The 27,453-nt window shown below is 32.4% G+C and overlaps 1 protein-coding gene across 2 annotated transcripts in view; it reads left to right on the plus strand.

Moving 5' to 3' along the window:
* Window positions 1-27,453, plus strand: part of LOC124362905 (cubilin-like) — a 277,291-nt gene that overhangs the window by 108,883 nt on the left and 140,955 nt on the right. For both annotated transcript variants that reach the window (XM_046817792.1, XM_046817800.1), the window contains exons 25-32: window positions 630-811; window positions 1,874-2,027; window positions 6,071-6,282; window positions 11,399-11,564; window positions 16,971-17,155; window positions 18,618-18,786; window positions 22,088-22,272; window positions 26,646-26,807. In XM_046817792.1, the coding sequence (XP_046673748.1) occupies window positions 630-811; window positions 1,874-2,027; window positions 6,071-6,282; window positions 11,399-11,564; window positions 16,971-17,155; window positions 18,618-18,786; window positions 22,088-22,272; window positions 26,646-26,807 (1,415 nt within the window). The remainder of the gene's footprint in view (window positions 1-629; window positions 812-1,873; window positions 2,028-6,070; window positions 6,283-11,398; window positions 11,565-16,970; window positions 17,156-18,617; window positions 18,787-22,087; window positions 22,273-26,645; window positions 26,808-27,453) is intronic.

Here is a 27,453-nt window from a genome sequence, read left to right on the forward strand (position 1 = left end):
GAATCATAACAATTATTGGCTTATACATCAGAGAAGTCATAGTCCATGTTGACAAAGAGCAGTTGGAACAAGGCCATGACTTCATACTTACAACACCCGCCATGCTTCAAATTTTCACATGCCACTACATCACACTGCACTGTTTGAAAGGAAACCACCTAAATGAGCAGAAAAATCTTCAACTACCTTCCTGAAGATATAAAAATGATACAAGGACAGAGACTGAAGACAGAACTGACCAAATGGTTCTCTATCTGCCCATTCTATACCACGGATGAGTTCCTGAACTGGAAAAGAGAAGAGCAATACTCTCAATAAAAGCTAACCTTGTAATATTTGACGCCAATGCATTTCTTGATGATTTGTAAATAAAGAATTTGTCTATTGTCTATACAAAAATTTATATACTGTAATGTGTTTTGTTATATTGTTATACTTTTTTATTCATATGCTTATTTAATTTATTTAAACTTTTAACTTTATACAGTAAAATTGTCAGCCTTTTAACATTTTTATCAAAAGAGGAGAAAGACTAAATAAATTCATTGTTTTAAAAATCATTATATAAATCTTGAATGTTGATGGTCAGTAACCTCCTTCATCTCCCTCATATATGGAAATGTACAAAGGGTGTGGAGGCACGCTGACAGGGCCGACAGGTTCCATCATGTCCCCCAACTACCCGCAGCCATACATGCGCAACGCCGAGTGTTTCTTCAGGATCTCAGTATCTCAGGGCAGTCGTGTCCGGCTCATATTTGTGGATCTAGACTTGGAGCCACACTCCACGTGCAGACTTGACTATGTTGAGGCAAGTGAGCTGATTGAGAATATTATCCTACTTAACAATGTGTCCAGTACTGTCACATTTCCTATAATTTTCATATATAAATAAAAGGTTTTACTGATTAATTTTAGACTAAACATAGTTATTTTTAATTGTTTGATTAAATAATATTAATTCAACAAATGAGCAAGTAGAAAATCAAGTAATAGATTTACTTATTCAATATACAGATTTAGAATTTTGAAATGTCTTTTAATGATTAGAAATATGAAACATTACAAATCAATAATATAAGAACTAAGAGATTTACAACTTTAGAAATCACAAACTTTAGTTTGTATTGAGTTCATAAGTATAGTAAATTCAACACTATAAAAGAAATAAAATGTGTCAACTTACTCATTGCAGGTTATTAATATCCTTGATAGGTCCTAGCAATTTCTTTTTTTATTTTAAAACCAAACATTTTAAATTTAGTGGAATTACAAAAATTGTTCGTCTTTTTTGTAATTTAATAAATTACTAAAGAGATAACAGTTAATCATGTAAGTACTATTATGTATGAAAATAATAAATCTTTTTAATTGAGTATTTTGAATTATACATATTGCCAAAAGACTGACTTTTGTGTGGAATAATTAAAATAACCCAAATGGTATGTATTAAGAGTTATTTGTTCTAAGATAACATTTTTAAACATATAGTTAATTTTTCCCTATGTAAAAAATACTAAATTTATACATAAAAATTGTTCACTTAAAAAGTGTCTTGTTTTTATATTAATTTGAGTTTTTAAACATTTTTTACATACATAAAATATTTAGTTCATCTAAATGTTATAATTTATAACGATATAGCAATTCAAATTATTCTGCTCTACCATAAACAAAAAAATTATTATGATATAACCGAACTCTTATATGTACACCAAAATTAATTACTGCCACCAGGCTTGCAAAAGCTTGAATAACAACTACCTTATGGATAATGATCGTTGGCCAATGATAGGACTGGATATCAACAATGAAAGGGTTATAGTATGACATGTGTATCATATCCTTCAGACTGCATTGTAATGTACTGCAGGTGTTTGATGGAGTAGATGACCACAGCAAGAGTCTAGGCCGTTACTGCACATCTAGTCTCAGCCATCTGACCTCATCCACCAATTACGTGTTTGTCAAGTTTGTCTCAGATATCAGCCTCAGTGGCCGAGGATTCTATCTTAAGTACTATACAGGTTAGTCTTACTATAATCTACGCAACAAAAGATTTGTTCAATCCAAACATTTTGTTTTTGTAGTTGTATATTTTATAACTAAGTTTTTATAATGTAATAGGTCATAGAGGATCGAGCAAATAAATACCACTTTCTAAATAGAGACTCTTGATACACTCGAAATAAAAGCGATCGTTCTCTCAACAAGCATGAAATGCATGAAAACTGTTTGTATTTCTGATAAACTGAAACAGTTATTCCCTATGCACAATGACAATGTTTTGGCATAGTTTGTTTCCAGCCTGCTTTCAGTGGTGGCCTTGACGGGTTATTCCTTATGTTGTTTATAATATTTGAGTTTAAGGTAGGACATATTTCTTAGGTGTTATTGTGTATTTTTGGCTACTGAGATCAGCCCTTCTACACACTCAATGAATTTCTTCATGGGACCTTCTAGTTTTAACCAATGTGTATGATCTCAACTATAAATTAAACGAAGATAGGCATTGTTATTTGAAGTACGTATCATTTCAGTGTTTATACAAAATTTTAGCGCAATCATACATAGTAGCTTTTGTGACACAAGCACAAACATCCAAACCATTACGTTATATATGATATTTACAATTAGGTATATTTGCTAAAAGGATAAAAATATGAAAAAGGATAAATATATAAAAATATGCCCACTTCACAAGCCATCTGGCTACTATCATTGTTTGTTACCCAAATACAGTGATATAAATGAGTAAATATCTTTGATTTCTTATATCTATTCACTACACAGTAAACATTGTTTATAAAGACTACTAATTCAGATCGGTTTTTAGGCCAGTCATTAGGTATATCAAGGTCCTGAATTTTTAGTACATTGTAGAATAGTATTAAACCGAGTTTGCGGCCTCACAATCATTTAGCTTAACTTTTAAAATCCAAAAAAACCTTGAAATTCTCTGACTTATTTTCTGTCATGAAGGTTGAATTTTATTATGAATTACTCATGCCTCTTTTAAAGTAGATACTATATGCAAAAATTTAAGCCCAACCACTGCTCTGTAGGCCAAATAGTTTCCGAGAAACAAGACTTAAAACACCAGCCTTTATTTAATATAAAGTTTAACATTTCTATTTTGGTCATGATTTGGCTAGAATAATGTCTTTAATGTCCATCGCATGGAGTAATTCATATGGAAAAAGTTACAAAGCAGTTATTTAGCTTTATTTTAAGTACAGAATTAAGTTTGTATGTCTAATAGGTCTCTAGTTACCCATAAAATACTAAATGGTGGGAAAGTTGAAATAAATTGAACCAGATGATTAATTTTTAAGAAATGAAATTTTTTATTTATAGATAGTGTTACTTATTAAAAAATGAACATGTAAAAACTTAAGTGGTATGTTGAGATGAGAATTGAGGCACCTGTGGAGGTGAGGGATGGTGGAACGCCTGATGACTCCTGCAACAGATTTACACCACAATATAAATTAGAGTAATGTAATGCCCTACTTATCAATTTTGAAGCTGCAACAAACTAAAATGTAATGCTTTAAATATCCATTCAAAATGTCTCTTACCATTTGTTTTAATGAGAATGTCGGGATTTCTTCCTTCCTAGCTCGGGCTTCGATGTTTCTTCTGTCTGTTGAAGCTCTACTACTGAAGTAGATTCATTCATATCTTCGTGTTTCTTTTCTGAATCTGCCAAGATGTGGGGGGTGTTGTAGCACGTCTTGCCTTGGCAGATGCACTTGAGCTCTTTGGCACGAGCAGGTCCCAACCATCCCACCCTTTCCTACACTTGCATGAAGTCATGTTCAGTAGTGCTGAGGGTGCTGGATCTTGGATTGTGGTGATAGGAGTTGGCCCTTGCTGACTCCTTGTTCAACCCCAGCCGGAGGGATCCTTCTTGACCCCTAAGCACTTCTTAACCTGTGGTATGTTTTATAGGAGTGCTGGGCCACTACATCTTGGATTGGAGGTAGACTACCAAGCAGGAATTTTGCACTCGCAGCAGACCTGATGAAACGTTTGTAGCAGAGAGTTTAATAAACACTCCATACCTTTGATAAGGAAGAGTTGTTCAAGACACCCTCATTTACCTCATGCACCAGTAGATTGTGACAATGAGAGCAATTTCAGGGAGCACTGTTTGTGGTACTTACCCTCAGCAGCAACAAGTTCATTTATACATGAAAGACGCTGATGTAACTGTTGTCCCCATTCACCAGCTTGTCTAGGTTTTTCCACAGTTGATTCTTTCACTTCCAGTGTTAGCACTTAATGGAGTTCATCTCCGTTTGGGCAAGTTTATCTGCTTCTTGAAATATTCCTTGGAGAATTTTTCACCACAAAGGAAACAACTATCGCCAATGATGTGACATCTTGATCCCAAACCATTTCTCACCCTTACTCCGTGTGAAGACGATGGTTGAGCAGATAAATTTGTATACACTAACACTTAAATTAGACCTATTTATATACAATATGTTAATAATATTATCGTTAATGACAACAGGACTACAATTCGTCTGGGTGAATTTATTGAACAATCAGATTTTTCGTTTTTACATGTAACTAGAGACCTATTGGACGTATGGACTTTATTCTGTGGATTAAAGCTAATTAACTGCTTTATAACCTTTCTCTTATATGATTTTCCCCATGGAATAAATATTGCAGCCAATATTCTAGCCAAAATATAACTGTCTATAGCGACTGGCCTATTTACATAGTGGAAGTATTCAAATCTTTTAAAGAATAAACAATTTTTGTAAAGTTGCCAGCATAATTTGTTTTTCTCTTAACATATATTCGCATTCAGAATAATGTGTGACAACACGCAGCCGGAATATTGAAGCCTGGAAGGGTCTACCTGACTTAAGCCATGTATTAGTTAATTATAATATGTAATAGGTTAATTATGGACACAATCATAATTAACCAAGCCATCCTCTTATAGTATGCACCACTGACTCGTTCAAAGCGTTACCATGGGGGACGGCACATCCTAGTAAAATCACACTATTTTCAGCCTTTGCTCATAGGACTTTAAGAAGATGTCAGTACCCAGTAGGCGAGATTTGACCTTAGAGATATTCAGGCATAATTATATGGATAGTAAGTAGCTTTACACCACCTTCTAGTAAGTGCATGAACCAAATATCCGAATATGCAGTTCCTCTCTCATACAAAACAAGATTACAAGATCTCATCATCAGTAGGGTGAAACTGTAACCTAGCTGTCTTACAATGGTCTTAACTCCGCTGGTTCAAGCTGCTTTATATAACTAAACAATAGCATTTATATGCTATTAACAATGTTGTAGTCGGCCTACGTGAGGTTTATTAGGAAATTTAGAAGATGTAAATAATCAGATTCATACAGACAATAGCATCTTCACTTATAGCATAAACTTATGGCATGTGTTGTTATAAGTCGGATAAAACATTTCTTTTGTCCATAATTACTTAGTAACACCCTAATATTGATAATGTTTTGGAGTGGTGCCTGTATTTTTAGCAGTATGTTATTGAATTACTGATTATAATCAACAATTTAGTAAATATGTTACTTTATGAGACAATAAAATTTGTATTCTGTTACTTCCTATCACATGTTCTCAGAATCATAAAGTTGCATAACCATAATAAGCAGTTGTTAAAATAACAGTGCATGACAGATTTTACATTTACAGAAATAAATCAAAATTACTTGTAAAGAAACTCTAATTTCTAACAGTGTGAATCCTTTTCTATATTTTGACAGCATTGTTTCTTTTTTAACTTATCAATAAATGTTTAAAAATATAGTAGTGTATAGCAAAAGAGTTTTTTACTGTAGTTAAACATGGGAAGTTTAATTAGTACTATGAAAGTAGAGAATCAAAGTCTCTTGAAGAACTTTGAACATTTTCTATATCATATGTAGCTATTTAAACAAATGATTCTCTTTTATTCCTCTCCTAAATTTAAAGTTCTGATTTATTGTTGTCTAAAAGGGTTTTTAACCCCCCCTGAATTGGTAACTGAAAACAACTCCTAAAAATTAATATGTTTGTTGCAGAGTGCAACATAACAACCAGAGATCGTTACGGGGTGTTGGAGTCTCACAACTATCCCCAGGAATACCCTGCCATGCTCAACTGCATGTGGGTACTAATGGCCCCACAGGGTAGCAAGTACAACATCACCTTCGCTCACTTTGACCTGGAGTATGGAGTCCTACAGCAGGAACCTTCAGTGGATCAGAGGGATTGTCACTACGACTATCTTGAGGTAAAGTTTAAAGACTGAAATTGAGGTTTCGATATGGGTAATGAGGCTTGCTTAAAATACTTGTATGTGGTAGAATAAAAAAGTTTCTAATTAAATAAAAGTTTTTATTATCATTTACATCTTAACATGCATGACATCATTAGTACTGAAAAGTATTTAAACAATTTAACAGAGAAAAAAGATCATATTTTATATATACTAAAAAAATTGTTTGTGTGTACATATATATATATATATATATATATATATATATATATATATATATATATATATATATATATATATATTAACAAAATATCTTATTTACATCAAAATATTATTGTACATCATACCAGTCCTAATGACTTAATCCTACAAATACTTTAAACAAATTCTGCAAAATTAAATTAAAAAATTTTTTTAATTTAGACATGTCACTATAAAGACATGTCTGAACCAACCACATTTAAATTTTATTTTTTTAATTAATTTCCTTTCAGATCTTTAATTTCTTTAGAAGTCTATTACAATATTGTCTACCCATTATAAAACTGACTTTTTGAAGTCAAATCTAATCCTCTTCTAACACTTAATAAAATTATTTTTATTTTGTGTATCACAATTATGAACATCAGTAATTTTTTAAATAAATTCCTTATCTTTAAAAAAATGTACAACTTGAAATATACACAAGCCAAATACTGTCAGCATATTATGTGTCAAGAACAATTTTTTATGTGATGTATTATTGTGTACTTTAGCAGTAATTCTAAGTGCTCTCATTTAAAGTTTAAACACTTTTGTAAGTGGTTATTGTAAGCGTTGCTCTATATTATCAAACCAAAGGAAAGAAAAGAAGAAAAACACCAAAATAGACTCCTCTTAGTGCACTTGAATCTAAATAATAAGATAGCTTTCTTAATAAAATCATGCTGATGGTAATTTAGAGCACTCATAATCTATATGTTTTACCCATTTGAGTTTATCATCTATATAACCCTTTTTTGCACTGAGGAACTCCACAATGAACACCTCACACTGAAGATCTAGTGTGTTTGAGTTATACACCATGATCATGTAAAATTTATGTATATTGTGATGTATAGGAATGTATTAAATCAAAAAGATGATCTTCTTGCCAGTTTTTTAGTAGCATTCCTTAATAAACCCTATAAAAAACTCTAGAGAGGTTCATATAAATTCCCACAACCTGAAAGATATCATCCACTCTGGTTAATACATTATCAGCAACCATAAAGATAGTACTCCTACTTCTCCTAAAGCCATGCTAAAAATTGTTAAATACATGATTGTATACATAGTAATAAGTTAGATTAGCTTTTCCTGTCAGCTTATTGAATGTGGATGTCTAAGAAACAGTCCCATAGCTATTTACTTTATCCGTATTACCCTTTTTCTATAACAGTTTGATAATTGACAATTTTGGGGACTGAGAAAACACACCATCTAATAATAAACAACTAACCAAATGTATCAGCGGTTCACATAATTCAATCATATTTTCTAATCTAACGTCATCTAAAAATGACCTTGTTTTAGAATTACACTATCCATTAAATGTATATCACTTATCTAACAAAGGTATGTTCAAGAAGTTGTTATTATTTTTATAAATTTTAGTATTTTTCACAACTGTAGGGTAATTATTATAGTATTGATTAAATATTTCTGTAACTAACTATGGATTATCAACCACCACATTGCCTTTATCTTACAAAGTAATATTATGTATTTCCAATTTCTTTATTCTAATGCTATTAACAAAAGACCAACATGTTTATAAATGCATCTAAGGTTCAAACTTTTTTTATACTTTGAGCTTTTTCTTTAGCAACTTTTTTACAAAAACATTTCTTACATGCATTATATCTAGTTTACTATATCTGATTTCCCTTTTTTTCTTAACAAGTCATAAGTGAGTAGAAAGGTCTTTGTGATAGCCAGTTGCCGAGCTCTCTCTAGAGCACCTTCTCTGTGAAGTGTTTATTTCAGCTGGTAAATGGTTTGACAGTTTTGAGCCGATGTAGACTGGCTTCTTTTTGTATAGTGATAGGTGGTGTGCAGGAAGGGTGTACTATCTATGTTGGGTGTCATAACCGTGCAGATTATGGTGGCGGGGCAATTCTTTACTTTCAGCATATAGGACCACTTTTCTGATGTATAGTGATACTATTATCAGGATTCTCAGTTTTTATTAAGGTTCCCCTGCAGCCATCTTGGGCCAAGGTTTCCAACCATTTGTATAGTGTATAAATTTTAAATTATATGTGTACTCTTCCAAGTAGGTTAAAGTTTATAAAAAAAAAACAGAAAAACTTGTGTTCATGTTTTAACCCTTTTAGTGCCAACGTCTGAATTTTCGGACGTTGGATTATTGTGCGTAGTTTGCCAGCTTCCGTATTTTCGGACGTTTTGTAAAAAAAAAATAAAAATTACTTTAATTAGTCAAAATAAATATACTTGTAATGTTTTAGAATCGCAATTCAATGATCTTTCCGATAATTACATTACCCAGTTTATAATTACATTACCCAGTTTTCCTCCTAAATCAGGAGGAAAACTAAAAAAATCATCCTATAGTAAGAGAGGAGTGCACACCAAGTGTTACCCTCTACACTTCTGCTGAACGTTCTCTTAAAATTTTCTATTTTGTACATTTTTATGTAAATAGTTACTTGTTATTTTAAGTGATCCCTAGAGAACAATTTTTATTTATTTCAAGAGAGTTACTAGCCTATTGATCTGTGAAATATTTTGACTCTTGTGTTAAGACCTTCAAGAAAACAAGAAGACATTTTACAGATTAGGCAAAACAGAGTGTTTTTCCAGGTTAGTACACTTTTGGATATTCTTTTTGTAATTTCATAATTTTTAATTTATCATTTTGAAAGTTTGTAAATTTCAATAGAAAAAAATAGGAATCAGTGATGTAATCAATGTTTTTCCAATGTTCTTTTTATTGTTGTGTATCACAAGTTAAACTCAAAAAAGTAAAAAATAAAAAATTTTAAATACTAATAATTTAATTTTTAGTAATAAACACAATTTTTTGTCAAATAAAGTGCAGGATACAAATATAACTATTTAAGTTTAAAACAAACAAAAAAACCATGAATTTATCTTAAAAAATAGTGTATTTACAACTGTTTAAAGAATTACGGTACATTTTGGCTAAACGTGGCTGGCAATCTGGTACAAACATGCATGTGTACGCCTGGCATTCCTGGTACAAATTTTGAAAATTTTGTTTGGCACTAAAAGGGTTCATTTTCGGGTTTCCAGAACCCTTCATCAAAAACACACTGACTAATGAAACAAACAAACAGATCCCAAGCCAAGAATTACAAACATAACCAGAAAGAATTTTAAGAAATAAATAAATAAATAAAAGCCATAAGCAACAAGAATCCAATCAGCTGTATGTAGAATATTTGTAAACGTTTACATAGAAATAATACTTTATATAAAAGAAGGAAAATAGAATTACCTTATGTTCAACCCATCTGGTTGCCTTATTTTTAAATTAATTGATGTGCGATTTCAACATTTCTTAGATTGATCAGATTAATACTTTGGTTGGGGTTTGGCTCTAAAAGTTAAATTTCTTTTAAGTCGAAGCATTTTCTAATTTATTTTGATTGTGTTGAATCGCAAGTGCATCACAATGATCTCTCATAACAAAGATGATCAAATCGATGATTGGTCATTCTCACCTTTAATAGATTGATGGTTCTTCCAATATAATATTTGGGACAGAATTTACAGGTTAGTTGGTAAATTATGTTTTTCGTGGTGCAATCAATATTGCCTTTAATGGGATATTCTTTTTCAGTTGTACTACTTTTAAAAGATTTAGAATTTTATTAACATCTTACAAATGCTGCATCCTGGCTGAACATTTCAATCGTCACAAGGATTGAACATTTCATGTTATTACTTTTTTGGATTGCATTGATAGTTTAATTTCGGTCTAAACAGAATGTTTCGTAAATTTCAGGTTTTTTTAGAAATTAATTTAGGGGACTTATAGAATAAATTTATAGTTTCAGGTAAAGACTACAAAATGGGAAAAGAAACCTTCAGAACTTTGTTGATTTTAAGAAGGCCAGGAAAATATTGAGTATTAAATTTAGGGTCATTACAATTAATAGCACTGGAATTGTTCTTAGATGCTCTGATTTGTTTACAAAAAGATGTTTTGGATACCCCATTTCAAAAAGTATATTAGACAGTCTATTTATGTAGTTATAAAAATCAGACAGTTAGCTATAAATATTTTCTGTCCCTATTAATAGACTTTTATGATTGATTTGATTGTTGATTTGTTTATATTAGAGTAACTCAGAATATAAAAACTATAAGCAATGCATGAGGAACACACATTAATTGTTTAATGTGAATTGGACGGCAGGTGGTGAAATTCAAATATTGCATTTTGTTCCTGTCTTTGATATTAATTGTTGTTTTCAAATTATGATTTGTAATAAATACATCAGTATCTAAGAATGTTATTAAATCTGGTGAGATTGACTATGTTAATTTTAAAATAATAAATTTATTAAGATTTAAGTCATTAAGGTTTTTGATACCATGCTGCCGTATTATAAAAATATCTATGAACCTGAACCAAATTAGAGGTCTATAATGTTGACTAGTTAAAAATTATTTTAGAATAGTCCCATAAAATTATGGTCATAAGAAGGAGCCATCCTTGAGCCCATAGCAGTTCCTTTAGTTTGAAGGTAATTTTGGTCTTGAAATTAAAAATTATTTAGGGTTAAAATCATGGTAAAAAGTTTAAGAATGAAATTAGTACTAGGTTTGGTATCATTTGGGCTTGAATCAAGGTAATTTTGAGCAGCTCTGAGACCATCCTATTCATTGATAATTTTGGGTTAAAAATGTAGTTGATAAAAGAAAACCGTATTACTCAGTCTGTGAGACCAGAGCTTTCTGTTGATGTTTGTAACAGTGACGTTTCGGTAGAGTGTTAATAGCATTTCTTATGTGTGGGAAGCAGGTGACTGTTTGTAATACTAATTTAAAATATAAGATTGTAGTAAAATTTACTTTTTTGTTTGTGAATTTGAACAATAAATGCTTCTTCTCTTGACAGATATCAGAAGGTACTAAGAATCAAACACCAAGCAATATTTTGGGACGCTTCTGTGGTGATGAGCTGCCTCCGACCTTACACTCTCAGCTGGATCAGGTTTACATCCATTTTGTCACAGATCACATGATAGAGGGATCAGGTTTCCATCTCGAGTGGGCAATCTCAGGTGAGTTTCCTTTTCATGGATGGTTTTTGTTGATTTTGTAGGTTTATATTTACGAATAGTATTGTATTAATACACCTACTTCTCCAGTTGCTTCCAGAGTTTTATTTGGAATTTAAATTTGATAATAACCTAATTATACACTCAAATATTATGTGAGATCAACCCCCATAAATACAACACTGCTCTGATAGTTTCAGGTTACATAACTTGTGTTACCTTAATTTGTGTTACATAACTCCCAGAATGACTAAAAAGTAATGGACATCAGGTAGTATTTTGGTGGCTGTTTGAATCTTTTACAATAGATTTTTATTTTTAGTGTTTTAAAGAGACTCCAGTTTTATTTCAGCCTGAGTAGGATGATGTTAAACACAGGTGTTCTGTGCTGCTGGACTTGTAAGAGGTTCTTACCTTTCAGTAATACAAGGTGCACATATACTATCTGTACAGATCACTGTCCTGTGTCCTGTGATGTTTAATTGTGTTATTGTTATTGTAGTTAGTAAGCTATACATCAATGTACAACATTAACAAGCAAGCACGCTAATACTCAAGAAAAAAGCTCAGTACTGTAATAATTAATAGTTTTTTTTTTAGTCTAAATGCATTTTTCATATTACCAAACATTCCTTGGAGTAATTCAGGAGGGCAGGTATAGGTATGGGAATATAAATTCACAATTCGAAAATTAAAAGTGCAATAATTAATATTAAGATAAATTTCAAATTTCATTTTGCACATACACTTGTACTGAAACTTCAGGAATTTAGAAAAATTGGTCTCCTTACAACAAAGAGCATGCCATCTGTGTTGATATGAACGATGTTTCCATTTGAGAGTTATGAGTGCTGAGGTAAATCAAATAAACCGATACAATGGAGTATCATAAGATCTGACAGAATATAACAGGATTTACCACACAGGCAGATGGACAGCTCTTCGACCTTTTAACCCTAAAAACAATACAGCTCTTCCTTAGACCAAGAGAAACCTAGGTACTAAGTTTCACATCTCTACAACCAAGAGTTATTGCACAGGCGGACGGATAATAACACAATTTTAAGAAGGCTCTGTCTGGTCCTTAATAAGGGTGGGATCTAGAGATCCTTGATATACTACAGTGGTATGCAAAACCATATTTTAAACCTGAACACAATGACCTCTGCTGCATGTATAGGAATGGAACCACTTATCTGCTATGTTACTTAGACAATAGAAAATCAGTCCCTGCATTACAGTTGTTTTGTGTTGAATTGTTATTTCAAACAGAGTTTGCCTCTTTGTGAAGATTAGCTTATAAATTTGCATATGAATAGCATTTCAATATATGAATAGTTTTATTTAATACTACTATTGTAGTATATAGTAGTTCCATATCGATCCTACTTTAAAAAAATATAAGTCACACATTTGTACCACACTATATTTGAATTGCTCATAAGCAATAGTTGGTCTGACAGTCTGTGTTATCCAATGTTGATATTAGATTTTGTTAGGAAAAATGTTAAATTAAATGTTTCTAGAAGCCTTTAACAATTTCCAGTTCTGAAATTCTACTTCCTACCTAATTAAGCTTTTATTTATTTTCTTTTACACTGTACATCAATATTTATTTTCTAATGAATTTCTACGAAATTATTATTATTTTGTTTTAAGAATTTTAATTGGCTATATAATTATAACTTTACTGTTAATTTATTCTTTTTAAAATTATTATTAGAATTATTGTAGCACTAAAAAAAAATTTGAATTCACTACCATTTTATTTATTTTTCTCTCCACTTACATTTTTAATACTGATTATTATTGTTACAATAAGAGCCTGCAAGCTTGCATGCATGTTTAAATTTATTATGAATAATATTAAATTAGTAATAAACTTTCAATTAATTTTAAGTTTATATTAAATGATAAAGTATTATTTTTTCTTTGTTATGGTATGCGTGAGTGTGTAAATGTCCTGACCGCAATGTCACTGTCGCGTGTACCGCCGGCCGCTCGCCGCCTGCAGTGTCGTCGCGCCCCTGCTCGCCGCCGTGCACGGCTCTGACAGCCCCGCCCGAGCGGGCGCGCCTCTCCGCCGTCCCTGCCCGCGCTTCTCTGCCGTTCTCTCGCTCCCTACAACAATTTCCTCAAGGCAGCACACGTTAACGCACAATCACTGTATAGTCATATTGACGAATTTCGTTCCATTTTTGAGCCATTACATACCGACATTATCTTGGTCTCTGAGACTTGGTTAAAACCAACCACAAGCGACAAGAGCATTAATTTAGCTGGCTACAATATTTTCAGGAACGACCGTCTACACAAACGTGGTGGTGGAGTCGCAGTTTATGTCAAGTCTCAGTTTCCTACTTCCATCTTATTCTCATCTGATACATCTAGAGAGGGACGGCCTGAATTTATGTTTTTGGATGTCAGTGTCAACGGGACCATGTTTTAGTCGGTGCATGTTATAGGGCCCCCAATACCGGCCATCTTGCCGAATTTTAACACACACTCATCGATCTTATGGCTCGTTACAGTCATGTCATTGTCATGGGCGATCTTAACTCCGATTTGTTTAGGGCCTACCACATATGAGAAAACCCTTTTTGGACCACAATGTTTCAGTCATGTAACATGTCTCTGCTACCACTTCAGGCCACTCATCACACTGCTACAACCGACACGTGGCTTGACATCATGGCTGTTTCTGACCCGACCCACGTTGCACACCACGGACAATTTCCTGCCCCTGGACTTTCAAAGCATGATCTCATTTTTTGTGCCTATAAACTCCATACCCCCAAAAATAAGCCCAATATTATCAAATATCGCAGATACAGGGACATAGATCATGCTTCACTTCTCACAGATGCTGCTGCTTTACCCTGGCATGAAGTAACCACTGCCAATAATGTAGACAAAATGGGTTATCAAATTTAATGCTTTACTTACTAATTTATTTGATAAACATGCCCCAATCATAACTAAAAGAGTAAACCAAAGACCCCCTCTCCATGGGCTGAATGATTTCATAAGAAAATTTGCAAAAGCAAAGGGATTTCCGCCTTCAGAAAAGCTAAACGTTCTAAATCCACTCAAGATTGGGAGGCATATAAACGTCTTAGGAATCACACGCAGCAGCAAATACGTAACGCCAAAGTTAGATTTTACCACACAACACTTTCAGAGCCTCAGTCCACTAAATCACTGTGGAGTAAAAATCAAAGACCTTGGTGTGGGTAAATCCAATATCAGTCCACCTGTTCCGTTTGACCTCAATATTATAAATGATTACTTTATTAATATCCCTGTTAATATATCTGCAGCTAGCGATTATATTGCTGAGCTGGAGGGCTGCTCCTCGGGAGGCTGCTGGCCGCCAGTTTTCTTTTCACACCTGTGAGTGAGGCTGATGTGCTTGCTGCTTTCGCGAGGATGACCAGCAACGCAGTTGGGGCTGACAACATACCTTTGCGCTTTCTGAAAGATACATTGCCAATCACCCTTCCTGTTGTTTAGTAGTCATTTTCAATTATTCTTTAAATTCCTCTGTATTTCCCTTTAACCTGGAAGCATGCTCTAGTTCGTCCGTTTGAGAAAAGTGTCTAATCCGCAATCCCCTTTCTGACCTACGTCCAATCAGTATTCTCCCTTGTCTCTCCAAATGCCTTGAAAGAGTGGTACATCAACAAATTTCATCTTATCTGAATACCTATAACATCTTATCTAAATACCAGTCTGGATTCAGGCCTAATCACAGCACCACCACAACCCTAATTAAAATCACCGATGATATCAGATTGGCAATGGACAAGAGGACTAATCACCATTTTACTGCTTTTTGACTTTTCCAAAGCCTTCGACTGTGTGTTTATTACCCCCTTCTCCTCATCAAATTGAAGAAGTATGGTTTTCTCCGATGAGTGTGTTAACTGGGTCAAATCGTATCTTACTGGGCGACAACAATGTGTCAAAGAAAGGGAAAAAATATCTGAATGGAAAGCCGTAACACGGGGGTGTTCCACAGGGCTCTGTTCTTGGACCCCTATTGTTCTCAATTTATATTAATGACGTCACATCTATTATAAGGCACTCTAAGTTTCATCTTTATGCCGATGATTTACAGATTTACGTACACTGTTCGCCTGATGAATTGAGCACATTTATGGTTCTACTCAATCAAGACATTGAATCAATTGCTTGTTGGGCAAATAAACATGGGCTGAAATTAAATGAAGACAAAACGCAGGCAATGGTATTGGGAAACCCAAGATTGATCGACCGTTTGGACTTCAACGTTGCACCAAAACTTGAACTCAATAACCACGTACTAAATTTTCAAAACAAATTAAAAAATCTTGGTCTTACTATGAGCTCAAGTCTTAAGTGGAATGACCAGGTTACGATAACGTGTAATAGAGTATTTGCTGGCATTCACAGTTTAAAGCGTTTTGCTTTATATCTACCATTCAGTGTCAAGGTTATGCTGGTTAAAACTCTCATACTGCCACACTTCAACTACTGTGACGCTGTGATCAGTGACATGACTGTTGAGCTTTCGGACAGGCTTCAACGTGCTCAAAACTATTGTATCAGATTTATTTTCAATCTCAGACGTTATGAGCATGTGACTCCATTTTTCAAACAGCTATCACTTCTGAAAACTTCAACAACTTCGCCAACTTCACATTCTTTCAACTCTACATTCAGTTATCAGAAACAAGTCACCTGTTTACCTGTCCGAAAATTTCAAATTTATTTCCGATATAAGTGAGCGACCTACGAGAAGGGGATCCACGTTACTCTCAATTCCTGTTCATCGATCGAACTTCTTCAGTAGGTCGTTCACTGTTCAGGCATGTCGCCTCTGGAACTCTCTTCCTGATGATATTCGTGTTATAGAAGGTCGGGCTCGTTTTGGGGCGGGGGTCAGGGACTTGTTGCTGGGCGGTCTGTAGGGGTGGCGGATGGCGGTGCTCGTGGCGTGCTTGTGGTCAGGCTGTGTGTTTGAGAGAATGAATGTAGCAATAGCAAGAAACTATTTAAAAAGTAAATTGTTAATTTAAGTTTTAATTTATCTTTGTTTGAAAATTTTCTACATATTCAGCTGATAAATTTGATTTTTAATTATTACATAGTAGTATATATTTTTAGTTAAATTTAAATTTAAAATGGAATTTGTTATAGTTTTAAGGTCATTAAATGTAAATATGTATATATATATATATATATATATATATATATATATATATATATATATATCTGTATATTATGTGAGGTTGAGTGGTAGAGAGGGCTAAATAGCCCTAACTCCGCCTCTTGAATAAAGGCATATTTCATTTCATTTCATTTCATTTCATTATTTCATTTAACAATAAAAAATAAAAATACTTAATAATTTGTACTACTTTCCAGGTTGTGGGGAGATATACAGGGACAGACCAAAAGGCACCTTTTCCAGCCCCAACTACCCCAATGGCTACCCTACAGAGATGGAATGTGAATGGGATATTATTGCCCCCTTTGACAAAAGTGTAGAGATCACAATCGAAGAAATTCACCTGGAGGATTACGGAACCTGTGATTTTGACTATCTTATTGTAAGCTGTACAATGTTTTTTATTCATCCTTTTTTAGATTGCATGTACAAATTTAACATTTGTGTAATGTGTTCAACCATTCTTACTGTGAAACTAATGTATCAATAGCACTGCGCTAACTTAAGATGGTTTTATGCACATTGTAGTGCATAATCGCAATTAAATTGATATGTTCCTAATTCCATAGGTTAGGAATCATCACTATAAACAAGTATATAAATCAAATAAAACTAAAGTAATTGTATTATAATTTTGACTCTTGTTGTACATAGAAAACATAGAAAAGCCTAGATGGCAGATAGAAAACAGTCTATCTGTGCATAGACTGAGTTTTTCTATCCACTATGTAAAATTGACCAGAGGAAGGGTTAAGAAAAGGGTTGTCAGAAGTATGAAATGGAATAAGAAATGAATATTAAAATTGAATTTTTATGTAGTTAATGGTTTGATCCACAAATACTTTGAGGGTAACATGAAAATATAAAAAATTAAACATTATAAGAAGAGGACAGATGAGACACAGTTAACCTTTTTCACCCCGATGCTATTTAACACGGACGTCATAAAAATGGCATCCACTTCCAATGTCCGTACAGTGCAACATGCATTTTTTTATTTTTCACTGGCCACCTATTTTAGCAAATATATTACTTTGTAAAGCTTTGACTTCCTATTATCCTTAAAGTAAAACAGTTCAAGATATTTGGCACCAATAACGGCTTCAGACTCAGAAATGCCTGATGTTTTTGCTTCCAATGTTTGCAGGCATGAGTGTGATCTAATCCTACGTCTATGCAAATTTTATATTTATCTCTAAATACCATGTTTTACTGTTGCATGTGCACATTAGTGTTTGGTAAAATAGTTATTATTAGAAAAGAAAATGGAAGGATGAAAATCATTTAACTATTAAAGAAGGGAGTGAGGGATAGGATACTAGACTTCAATAATGTGTTGAAGTTTGATGATTTATTAATGTACAGGATTGTTTGTTTGATGTTTTGGTTTATTAAAGTCAGTTTAGTTTTGTATTGAGAAATAAATGTTTTAAAGGAAAATCGTACTATCTGGATGCTTTATTAGGTGGAGTTTTTGACCAATTCAGGATGATTCACCATCTCTACCATTCAGGATCTCCAGGGATTGAATTGTATTTTATATTAAAATCTGTATTTCATGTATTTCTGTTTGGATGTTAAATTGAGAGAATTTTACAAAACATCATTGTGAACAAACTTGTTGAATTATCTAAAACTGTTTATCTTCCAAACTGCTGTTCTCTAATTTGTTTCAGAACATTTAGTGGACAAAAATCTTCTCTATGATATTCTTATGTTTATTCTTTTAGTTATTTTTTTATGAAAACTTGCTCTATTCAGAATATTTTACTGTTTTCTATCTGTCAAAAATATGTAATTTAGATTGTAGAAAAAGATTGTTGTTTAATATATTCCATGTACAGATCTATGGAGGGAGGGATGAGACGTACCCAGTACTGTCCAAGTTCTGTCATCGCCAGACTAGTCCAATTGTAATCACCACTACTGGCAACCACGCCTTCATTGTATTCCGCTCTGACCATTCCATAAGTGGAAGAGGATTCCGGGCTACTTGGAAATTTGTTGATTCTAGTAAGAAAACATCCAAATTAAAGATATTGAATTTATTTCCAAAAAGTGTTTGTGATTTTTACATGTTTACACTCATAATACTTGTGTTTCAAATTATCATATGCTTATTAACCATTATAGTTCCAGGGTCTCCCATAGTGAGAAATCCTATATACTTTAGAAAAGTGACGGGTCTCTGGTAGCGGTTTCCTTGTGAAACATATTTCTTAGAGCTTTGCTACCAGAGGTAGGACCAACAATATGTCATTATTTCTTTCATTTTTTCAAGTGGGTTTTACTTCAGGTATACTGTATGTTATACATGGGAATTCTGACTGTTTTACAATGCTCTATAATAATAACATACAATAATAGACACGCGTGCAGAAACACTATTGTTTAACAAGATAAAAAATGAGTACAGGTTATTTGAATTCAAACTTAAATAAGCTTAAAGGTGAACAAAAACCTATTGATTATTTATAAAATACGTATCTTGTATAGCTGTTTGTGTACTTCTTGTTATGGAACAATATTTTACAACAAAATTAAAAATCTTCGAATTATGTTAAAAATCAACTTTGTAAGTGTTTTTACCAATGTCTTGTGTTTTTGTTCTAACACATTTGGCACTTCTTGCATATACCACATAATTTTTCTTGCCACTTTTGCGATGTGATAAAAGTTTGAGCAGTGGCACTCAGAATGTTATATTTTGTTTAGGTTAGAAATAAAACTTCTTCAACTGAGTAATGAAATAGCAATTGATAGTTCTGATATGGAAATTTGAAATCCGTGTTAAAATACAAGGACCATCCTGAAAGTAAATTGAATCTTTGATTAAAAAATCTCATATATACAGAATCCAATTATTACCAGATATATTCGATGCTACTTTTCTCTGTAGTCTCCAAGCACAATTCTGTAGACTCCTTTTTATAAAATTCTGCCATCTGGAACTTCAGTCAGATTTTTGGTTTATATCTGGCATAAATCTTAGGATAACCAAGTTTTTGTGTCACAATCTCGTTTATTGTAAAATGGTAGTATTTATTAGTGTTTTTATTCAGTCTTGCTACTAGTCCATCTGTCAAGATGTTCAGTTGGCCATTTGAATACCTGTTTTGAATATTAATGCAGCCAATTTTGAACATAATGCATAATCCTATCTCTCTCCTTCAATCATTATGTTGACACTATAAACTTCCCTTGGTAGTTGGCAGATATCAACAAAGAGTTTCAATTGCACTGTACATTTTGAACGATCATATTGCACTAAGCAGAAACAAGTAAAATCTAAACTGGATATATACTTAAATGCTCTCAAATGTCTCAAATGCTTAAACACAAACAAGGCAGTAATAATAATTATATTTCTCATGCAGATTGCAAAATGTAAGTAATTTCCACACTGCTCCAACATAAATAATTCACAAATTAATATTTGTCATATATCTTGATGGTTTATTATGTTTTTATTCCTAAGACTGCCAGCAATAGAAAGTTCTGTCCCTTCCCTCTTGCCTATATAGATGACAACTGGCTTTAACAACTTGGTTTTGGTTTAACAACTGTTGACTAAAAATGGCTCTTGCTGCGAGGCCAAAATATTTCAAGAAGTTAATTGTGTAAGCAGTTTCGACATGGTGTAAAGCAGAAGAAATATGTTGGTTATTTTAATGTATGTATGTGTTTTGTAACTATTTATTTACTGCACACACTGCGCACGCTGTAACAAGTCAGAAAGTTCACTCTGCAATTTACCAGTCAGATGATATTTCTTATTTATGAATATTACTAGTAGTATTTGTGTGTTTTGATGTAGTTGTGAGCTAATTATGAGAAATCCACTCTAGTCATAAAAACTTTTGTAAATAGGTTTTTTTGTATTTTAATCAAATTTATTTGGAACTGTTATAAGCTAAAATGAGTTTGGTTCAAAATAATTAATTTTAAGACTGAACAATCAAAAGTTAACCTTGAAGTTTTTATATTTATGGTAAGTTGCTATTCTGACCATCTCTACCTATATGTTACAAACATTTATCATATGTAAAATATTTTTAAACCTTTTAATCTTTTTGTCTTTTTCTCAAAATGAAACGTTCTACATTTTTATATTTTTTCAACCACCAAATATAATTTAGCACAAACCAAAAACTTTGAATAAACCTTTATGAATTTGTTATGTTTGCAAAGATGCATTGATCAAATTTATACATGGACATATATTTATTATTTTCTAAGAAACATATTCCTTGAACATTCCTTAATGGAATAGTGTGTAACAAAATAGCCAGTACTTATTTTATGTTATACATATAGTAATAAAATAAAGATGAATCAAATTACAAGATATTAAAAAAAATCTACTACTGAAATAGATATAAACGGCAACTCCAGGGTTAAACAACACTTTAAAGAATTACTTTATTTTAATTTTATATCAAATTAATCTAACATTTTGTAGCCTCAAAGTGGTTCATGCTGCATAATCAGCTAACTAGGCAGGTGTGGTGCAATAATTATAGCCCATACTTATATGTTAAGTAACTTTTGAAGTAGTAAATATCTGATTGTATGAAATTCATATGATTGCAAACAGCATTAATGAAACCAGTCTAATATTAGATTTACAATATATTTGAAATAGATGTGATGAAATATTAACTTCTGAATACAGACAACTGATTGGAACTACATTGTTGAATTTTTGCTTGGCATTTGTGGAAGGAACATTTACACAGCTTTAAAAATTAGCATACAATAAATTATGTTGCATCTTTTGAGATACCTATATAAACTATGTTTAAGAAATCAGTATAAAACTTAGAATAAAATATATAAGAATTGTTTCATTTACATGCAACAAGTCTGATATGAAAGAAACTGTAAAAAGAAATGTAAATTTGTTTGCATAGTTTTATTAAAATGTGTATGAATACATTTTAAAATCATGTAATATATCTTCAAAATCAGCGTAACATTTAGGATAATATATTTTTATAAATGTTATTATGCAGTATAAAGTAGGTATGGAAAGGAATTTAGGCAAGAAATATTACAAATTATTTTTATTTAGTTTATAAGCAACAAGTTAACATGTATGGCAAGTTATATCTGGAGCACTGATTCCGGCATGTAGTTGATATATAATTTGGAAAAAATTATAAGATTTCCAAAATCTGATATTGCACGTGGTTTGTGTGTCAGTTTAAGAGTTAAATTATAATTTTTGTTAACAAGCCAATAGAAATAACGTGTGTTAACACATATAATATCAATAATATAAGAATGTCTATGTTTTTTGTTTAATTAACAGAATGTGGTGGAAAATACATCGCACCTTTTGGGCAGATCCATTCACACAACTATCCCCAGAACTACGGCCACAATGATGACTGTCAGTGGCTGATCAAAGTGCCCTCAAACCACCTCATCAATCTCACCTTTGTAGATTTCGATATAGAGGAGAGTAACATGCACGGGCTTACAGACTTTGTTAACGTGAGTCTACAAAACAAAATTGCATGGTTAAATTCTTTTGGGAAACGCTGAATCTCTTAGGTTAAGAACTTTAATAGGTTTAAAGTTTTTGAAGAAAAAAGGTTGTCACAAAACTTATCCAAGTTAAGAAATGAAATGAAACATGTCTTTATTTATATAGCCAAGTTATAACTAAAAATTCCTCCTAAAATCTAACCTCTGAATTCAAATGAATAATATATAATATAATAATTGCTATTAAAATATTGTAACTGGCATATAAAAGTAAATTACGTCCAATAATTAATTAGGATCAAACATAAAAATTTAAAATAAAAAGTTTAGTATATCGCTTGAACTATAACAAAAATCTCTTTAATCTAGGCAACTAATAAATTATCCTATTCTTATCAGGTTACATTCTCCATTCATTCAATTTTCATGCAGTTATTTAAAATGCGACCAATGAACCACCAAACATCATTCGCGCTGAGTCCACAGCAGAAAGGTCCTAACTTCGACCAAAGTAATCGTGCTTGTCAATAATTCTGATATTATCTGGGAGAGCGTTCCACAATTGACATGCAGAAACAGTGAAAGATTTATTGTATAAGGCTGACCGATGAATTGGAATTGATAATAAAGATGCACCCCTATGAGTTCTACAAGAACTAATGTGAGACATAAAAACTAAATTTTGGGCCAATAACTAAGACAACCATTATAGATTATTGCGTGCAACAGACTAAGTAAATGAAGATTTCTAAGTTCTTTGGATTTTAATAGGGATGATTGTTCAAAGGAGATACAAAATCATTACGTCTTAAGTTGAAAATGAACCGAATACAATAATTCTGTGCACGCTGAATTTTATTAGAAAGGTCAACAGTCAGGTCATTGATCACCACATCACAGACATTGAAGTGAGTTAAAACAAGAGTCTTCTTCAGCATAACTCTGACATTTAACAGCAAGTATATATATATCCAGAAAAAATTATCAATTTTCCAAACTCTGATATTGCAGGAGAATTGTGTGCCAGAAATTCTTAAGAACTAAACTTATTCATTACACATAAAGCTAACTGAGTCTATCAAAGCAAAAGCATCTCAAAAGGTTTTGAAAAGCTTAATGACTTTAAGTAGAGTAGAAAATAAGAGTAGAGAAACAATTTAATAATTTGTTTATTTACCCTGCCATTATTTAGAATAAAGATCTACTCCTCCTTCACGATAGCCCTACCTTTAACAAATACACTTATTACAATTGTAACTCATTGTTACATATATCCTTTTACAAGGATTAAACTGCTTGTTTTTTTTATTGCTATACTCGTGTAATACTTCTAAAATTTACTAAATTTCTAATAATGTTAACAATAATAACAAAATCTCATTTTAAAGTGAATTTACTATTAAACTTTGAAAGTTTTCTTCAAAATATATTATAATTAACACTGTTCTTAATATCATTACGTTAAATATTCATTAAAGCAATAGACATCACATGAAACAACTTCCCATATGTTACAGTTTTGTGTACAGGAAATTGTAGTATACCATTTCAAATTGTGTTTCTCGTAGGTGTACATCAGCTAATCTGAGTGGGTTTACAGTAAATATTTTGATTTCTTATTTTTCAAAACTAATATAATACCATATTATCTTTATTATATTAAGCCATCCTAATCTTGGACCATATTCTGTTGCATGATTTATATTGAATTATTTTACTCCTATTTTGCTATAAATCTTATTACAAAAATTAACAACCCTGTGGTTATGGCCAATGTGATAATGTAGACCATGCTGCTAAGAACACAAGAAATAATAAAATCAGCAACTGGTGCAGAAAGAAGCCCTTTGGCTTTATAGATCAGTCAAATGTTATAGATAGATCCCCCCTTTTAAACCTTACTCAAACAGAATAAGGGGGAGAGTCGATACAATACAAGGTCGATGGTACTGATAAAAAGTGCTTTGGTCACAGACAGGATTTGAACCTGCGCTATCTCTAACTCAGACCCAAAGTCAACGTCTTAGACCGCTCGTCCATCGGCACTCAAATAAGATAGACATTCTCCATTCAAAACACAATGTTGAGTATGTAGAAATGGGATAATATGCCAAATTTTATGTTTTTGGCTCAGTTTGGTCTTTAAAAATCCTGCGAAAAACATTCAGAAAGACAACAGAGGAAATTTGCCAGCAACCTGATTAAAATACCCAAATTTCAACTCTTAGTTTATTTTCAAAATATCCATTCTTTATCATCAAACTCGATTTTTTCATCTAAAGTCTGTATATTGAATTGTTACTGAAACATGCTACAAGCAGTTAGGCTAATCTAACACTCAGCCAATAAATTTATAACACTATTTGGAAACACTTTTTTAATTTCAAATCGAATAACAGATTTAAGTCTATTTAAAATTTTGTTGAATATTCTTAAAAAAATATAAATAAATGCAGGTTAATTTTCAGTTACAAAAATATTTGAAAGACAGCAGGTAAATATAAATCAGTTATAAAATTATGAAAAAATCTATTCTCATTGTATAAAACATATTACATAAGGGCCAAAAGTATAAGTTGAAATTTGTAAAACGTGTTGTCACAAAATAGGTAGAAAAATAGAACAAAATTGAATTATTACCAAAACTTTGCTTAATTTGATTAAGAAAATAAATATGTTTTAACTTTAAGAGGGAACACCAGTTGGCAACTGGCCTCTATCTGAGGCTCCACTTTTAACATGGGACTAAAGTTTAAAACTGCTTTATGAATAAGAATTTGTCTCAAATCAATAAATCTTTCAATAAAAAATTATGACTAACTGTTAACACTAATTGGTTTTAATTTATATTTTAGTATAGATTTTCCAATTAGAAACTTGATTTTGAATACAAATTATAAACCTTTGAAAACAGAAAATCATATTTTTTACTACTCATTAGCATTGAGACACTAAAATCTAAGTTTCTATAGTGAGAGATTCAAGAATTTGAGACAAATTGATATTTATAAAGCAGTTTTAAACTTTAGCCTAATGTTAAAAGTAGATATTAATAAGTTAGTTTACAATGTACACACACACAAAATTTAATTATGGTGTTCTCCCAGGCACATAATAGTGTAGCTGAAAACTGCCAGCTGGGTACCTTGTCTCTGGCACCTTGGTATTCAGTTGGAAATGCGGCACAGCGACAATAGCCTCCAGGTGAAGAGTTGTTCCAGGCAAAAAGAGATGTCCAGTGTTAAGGGCTTACTTCGCTATTTATTTATATAATCAAAATTTTAAAACACATAGCTTATCTGGAACAATGGAGCAGAAAATTGTAACTTAGGTGTCTAATAATAATAATAACTTTTTAAGGCAAATCCATTGATCAAATGTTAGAAATTATGGAAATTAACTGATGACAACGAAAATTTATATTTATATCCAATTAATATTGTAATGGTGTCACCAGGAGAGTTCACTTCTAGCTGGTTTATACCTTCCAGTTGAACCCACATTGGTGGGCACAGCAAAAACTGATGTGTAACTTAAATCTGGGCAACCTTATGGATATCCAGGAGCTGCACATCACTAACCACAAATATCGTGATTCTGGGGTGCAAGGGTAGTTCGATAGATCTAGTCTACTGCGGGAGATGACTGATGGAGTTAGTGGGGTTCCCTAAGAGTTAAAGGTTCTTGCTAGCCTAGACATAAGGGTGTGCCGGCCTCTGCCTGCTTTAACTGGAGGGGCTGGTTCAGAGCTGGCTTCTCTTTCTTCCGATGGGACATAACTGAGATTAATGCCCTAAACTCTTCCTCATGGATCTCGACAGAAGGCTGCCCCATCCAGAATATCCTGTTACTCCAGAAGCAGCACAAAGGCCCTTTTAGGACTAGGTGCAATTTCTAAGCTTTTTGTCCTGAGAACAAAAAAATATAATTCTGTGAGCAGTAGTAGTTCACAAATGCGCTTTCAAGCACTGTGCAACGTTTGTTAACATATACACTGCTAACGTCTTTGATTGGAGATGTGGCAAATTCACTCCAGGCACTGCCATCTCTGATCAGAGACCATTTGACCATTGTTGCAATACACGCTTAGTTTATAACCAGTAGATTTACTCATCTTAAAATAATTGTTGTTCTAAAATTTCTGGAAGAGGATACATACCGATATCACCCCTGGCTACGTCACTGAGGCAGACAGTTATGTCCAACTATCATAACTTACTATACATTATAAAATATTATAAATATTAAAATAATTGTATTCAATTTTGTTTATGTGCCTAACATGGCTCATCGAAGCATGGTCTTGATTTGTGTTTAACAGAAATCTATTCAATTTAAATTCATTAACTATATTATTTTATACTGATTACTGTTGTTAGGTGTATGACGGAGATTCCACTTCTGCTCCACTACTGATGAGTCATAATGGCAACTCTCTGCCCAGCCCAGCAACTGTCGTGTCCACTGGCAATACTATGCTGATCAGACACAAGGCAGACGGTTCTGTCAGTGCCAAGGGGTTCCTAGCTCAGTACTCCTTGGTGAGCTTGCTTTATTTAGTTTAGTATTAAGAGAAACTAAACAGTTAGTGCATTACATGTTTTTAGTATTCACAGAAAAATGCAATAACTCTTCTAAATGGCCTTAATTGTAATTCAGAAATCATTTATTTGAATATATTATGTTTGATAACTCAAAGAGAAACTTGAATCAACATGTAAAGGTAAATTTTAGAAGTGGATTTGAGAAGTGCTGTTGTATTATCTATATATAATATTAAACTAAAATTTGTATTTGATGGGAATTCAATAACCTATATCAAATAAAAATGGTGCAAGATCCAGAATTGATCCTTGTGAGACTGACAATTAATTGATTTCTATTGTGACTTAAAATAACATATTATTTTTAATACAACTGTAAGAAAGAATTTCTTTTTTTAATATAGAATTTCATGCACTACATAGTCAAAGGCCTTGCACGAGTCACAGAACACAGCAGTTGTACCCTGCGACCTATCCAAACCCCTTGCTAATTTATACACAAAATCTGCAAAAGCCTGAACTGTGCTTGTCCAGTTCTAAAATCATTTCGGTAATTTGAAAATATATTTTTGTGTTACAAATGAGATATTATTTGATCTGTCACTATTTTTTCTACCCTTTTGAAAAAGAAGGCAAAATTGAT

Source organism: Homalodisca vitripennis, chromosome 1 (assembly GCF_021130785.1).
Source record: "Homalodisca vitripennis isolate AUS2020 chromosome 1, UT_GWSS_2.1, whole genome shotgun sequence".
NCBI classification, from domain to species: Eukaryota; Metazoa; Arthropoda; class Insecta; order Hemiptera; family Cicadellidae; genus Homalodisca; species Homalodisca vitripennis.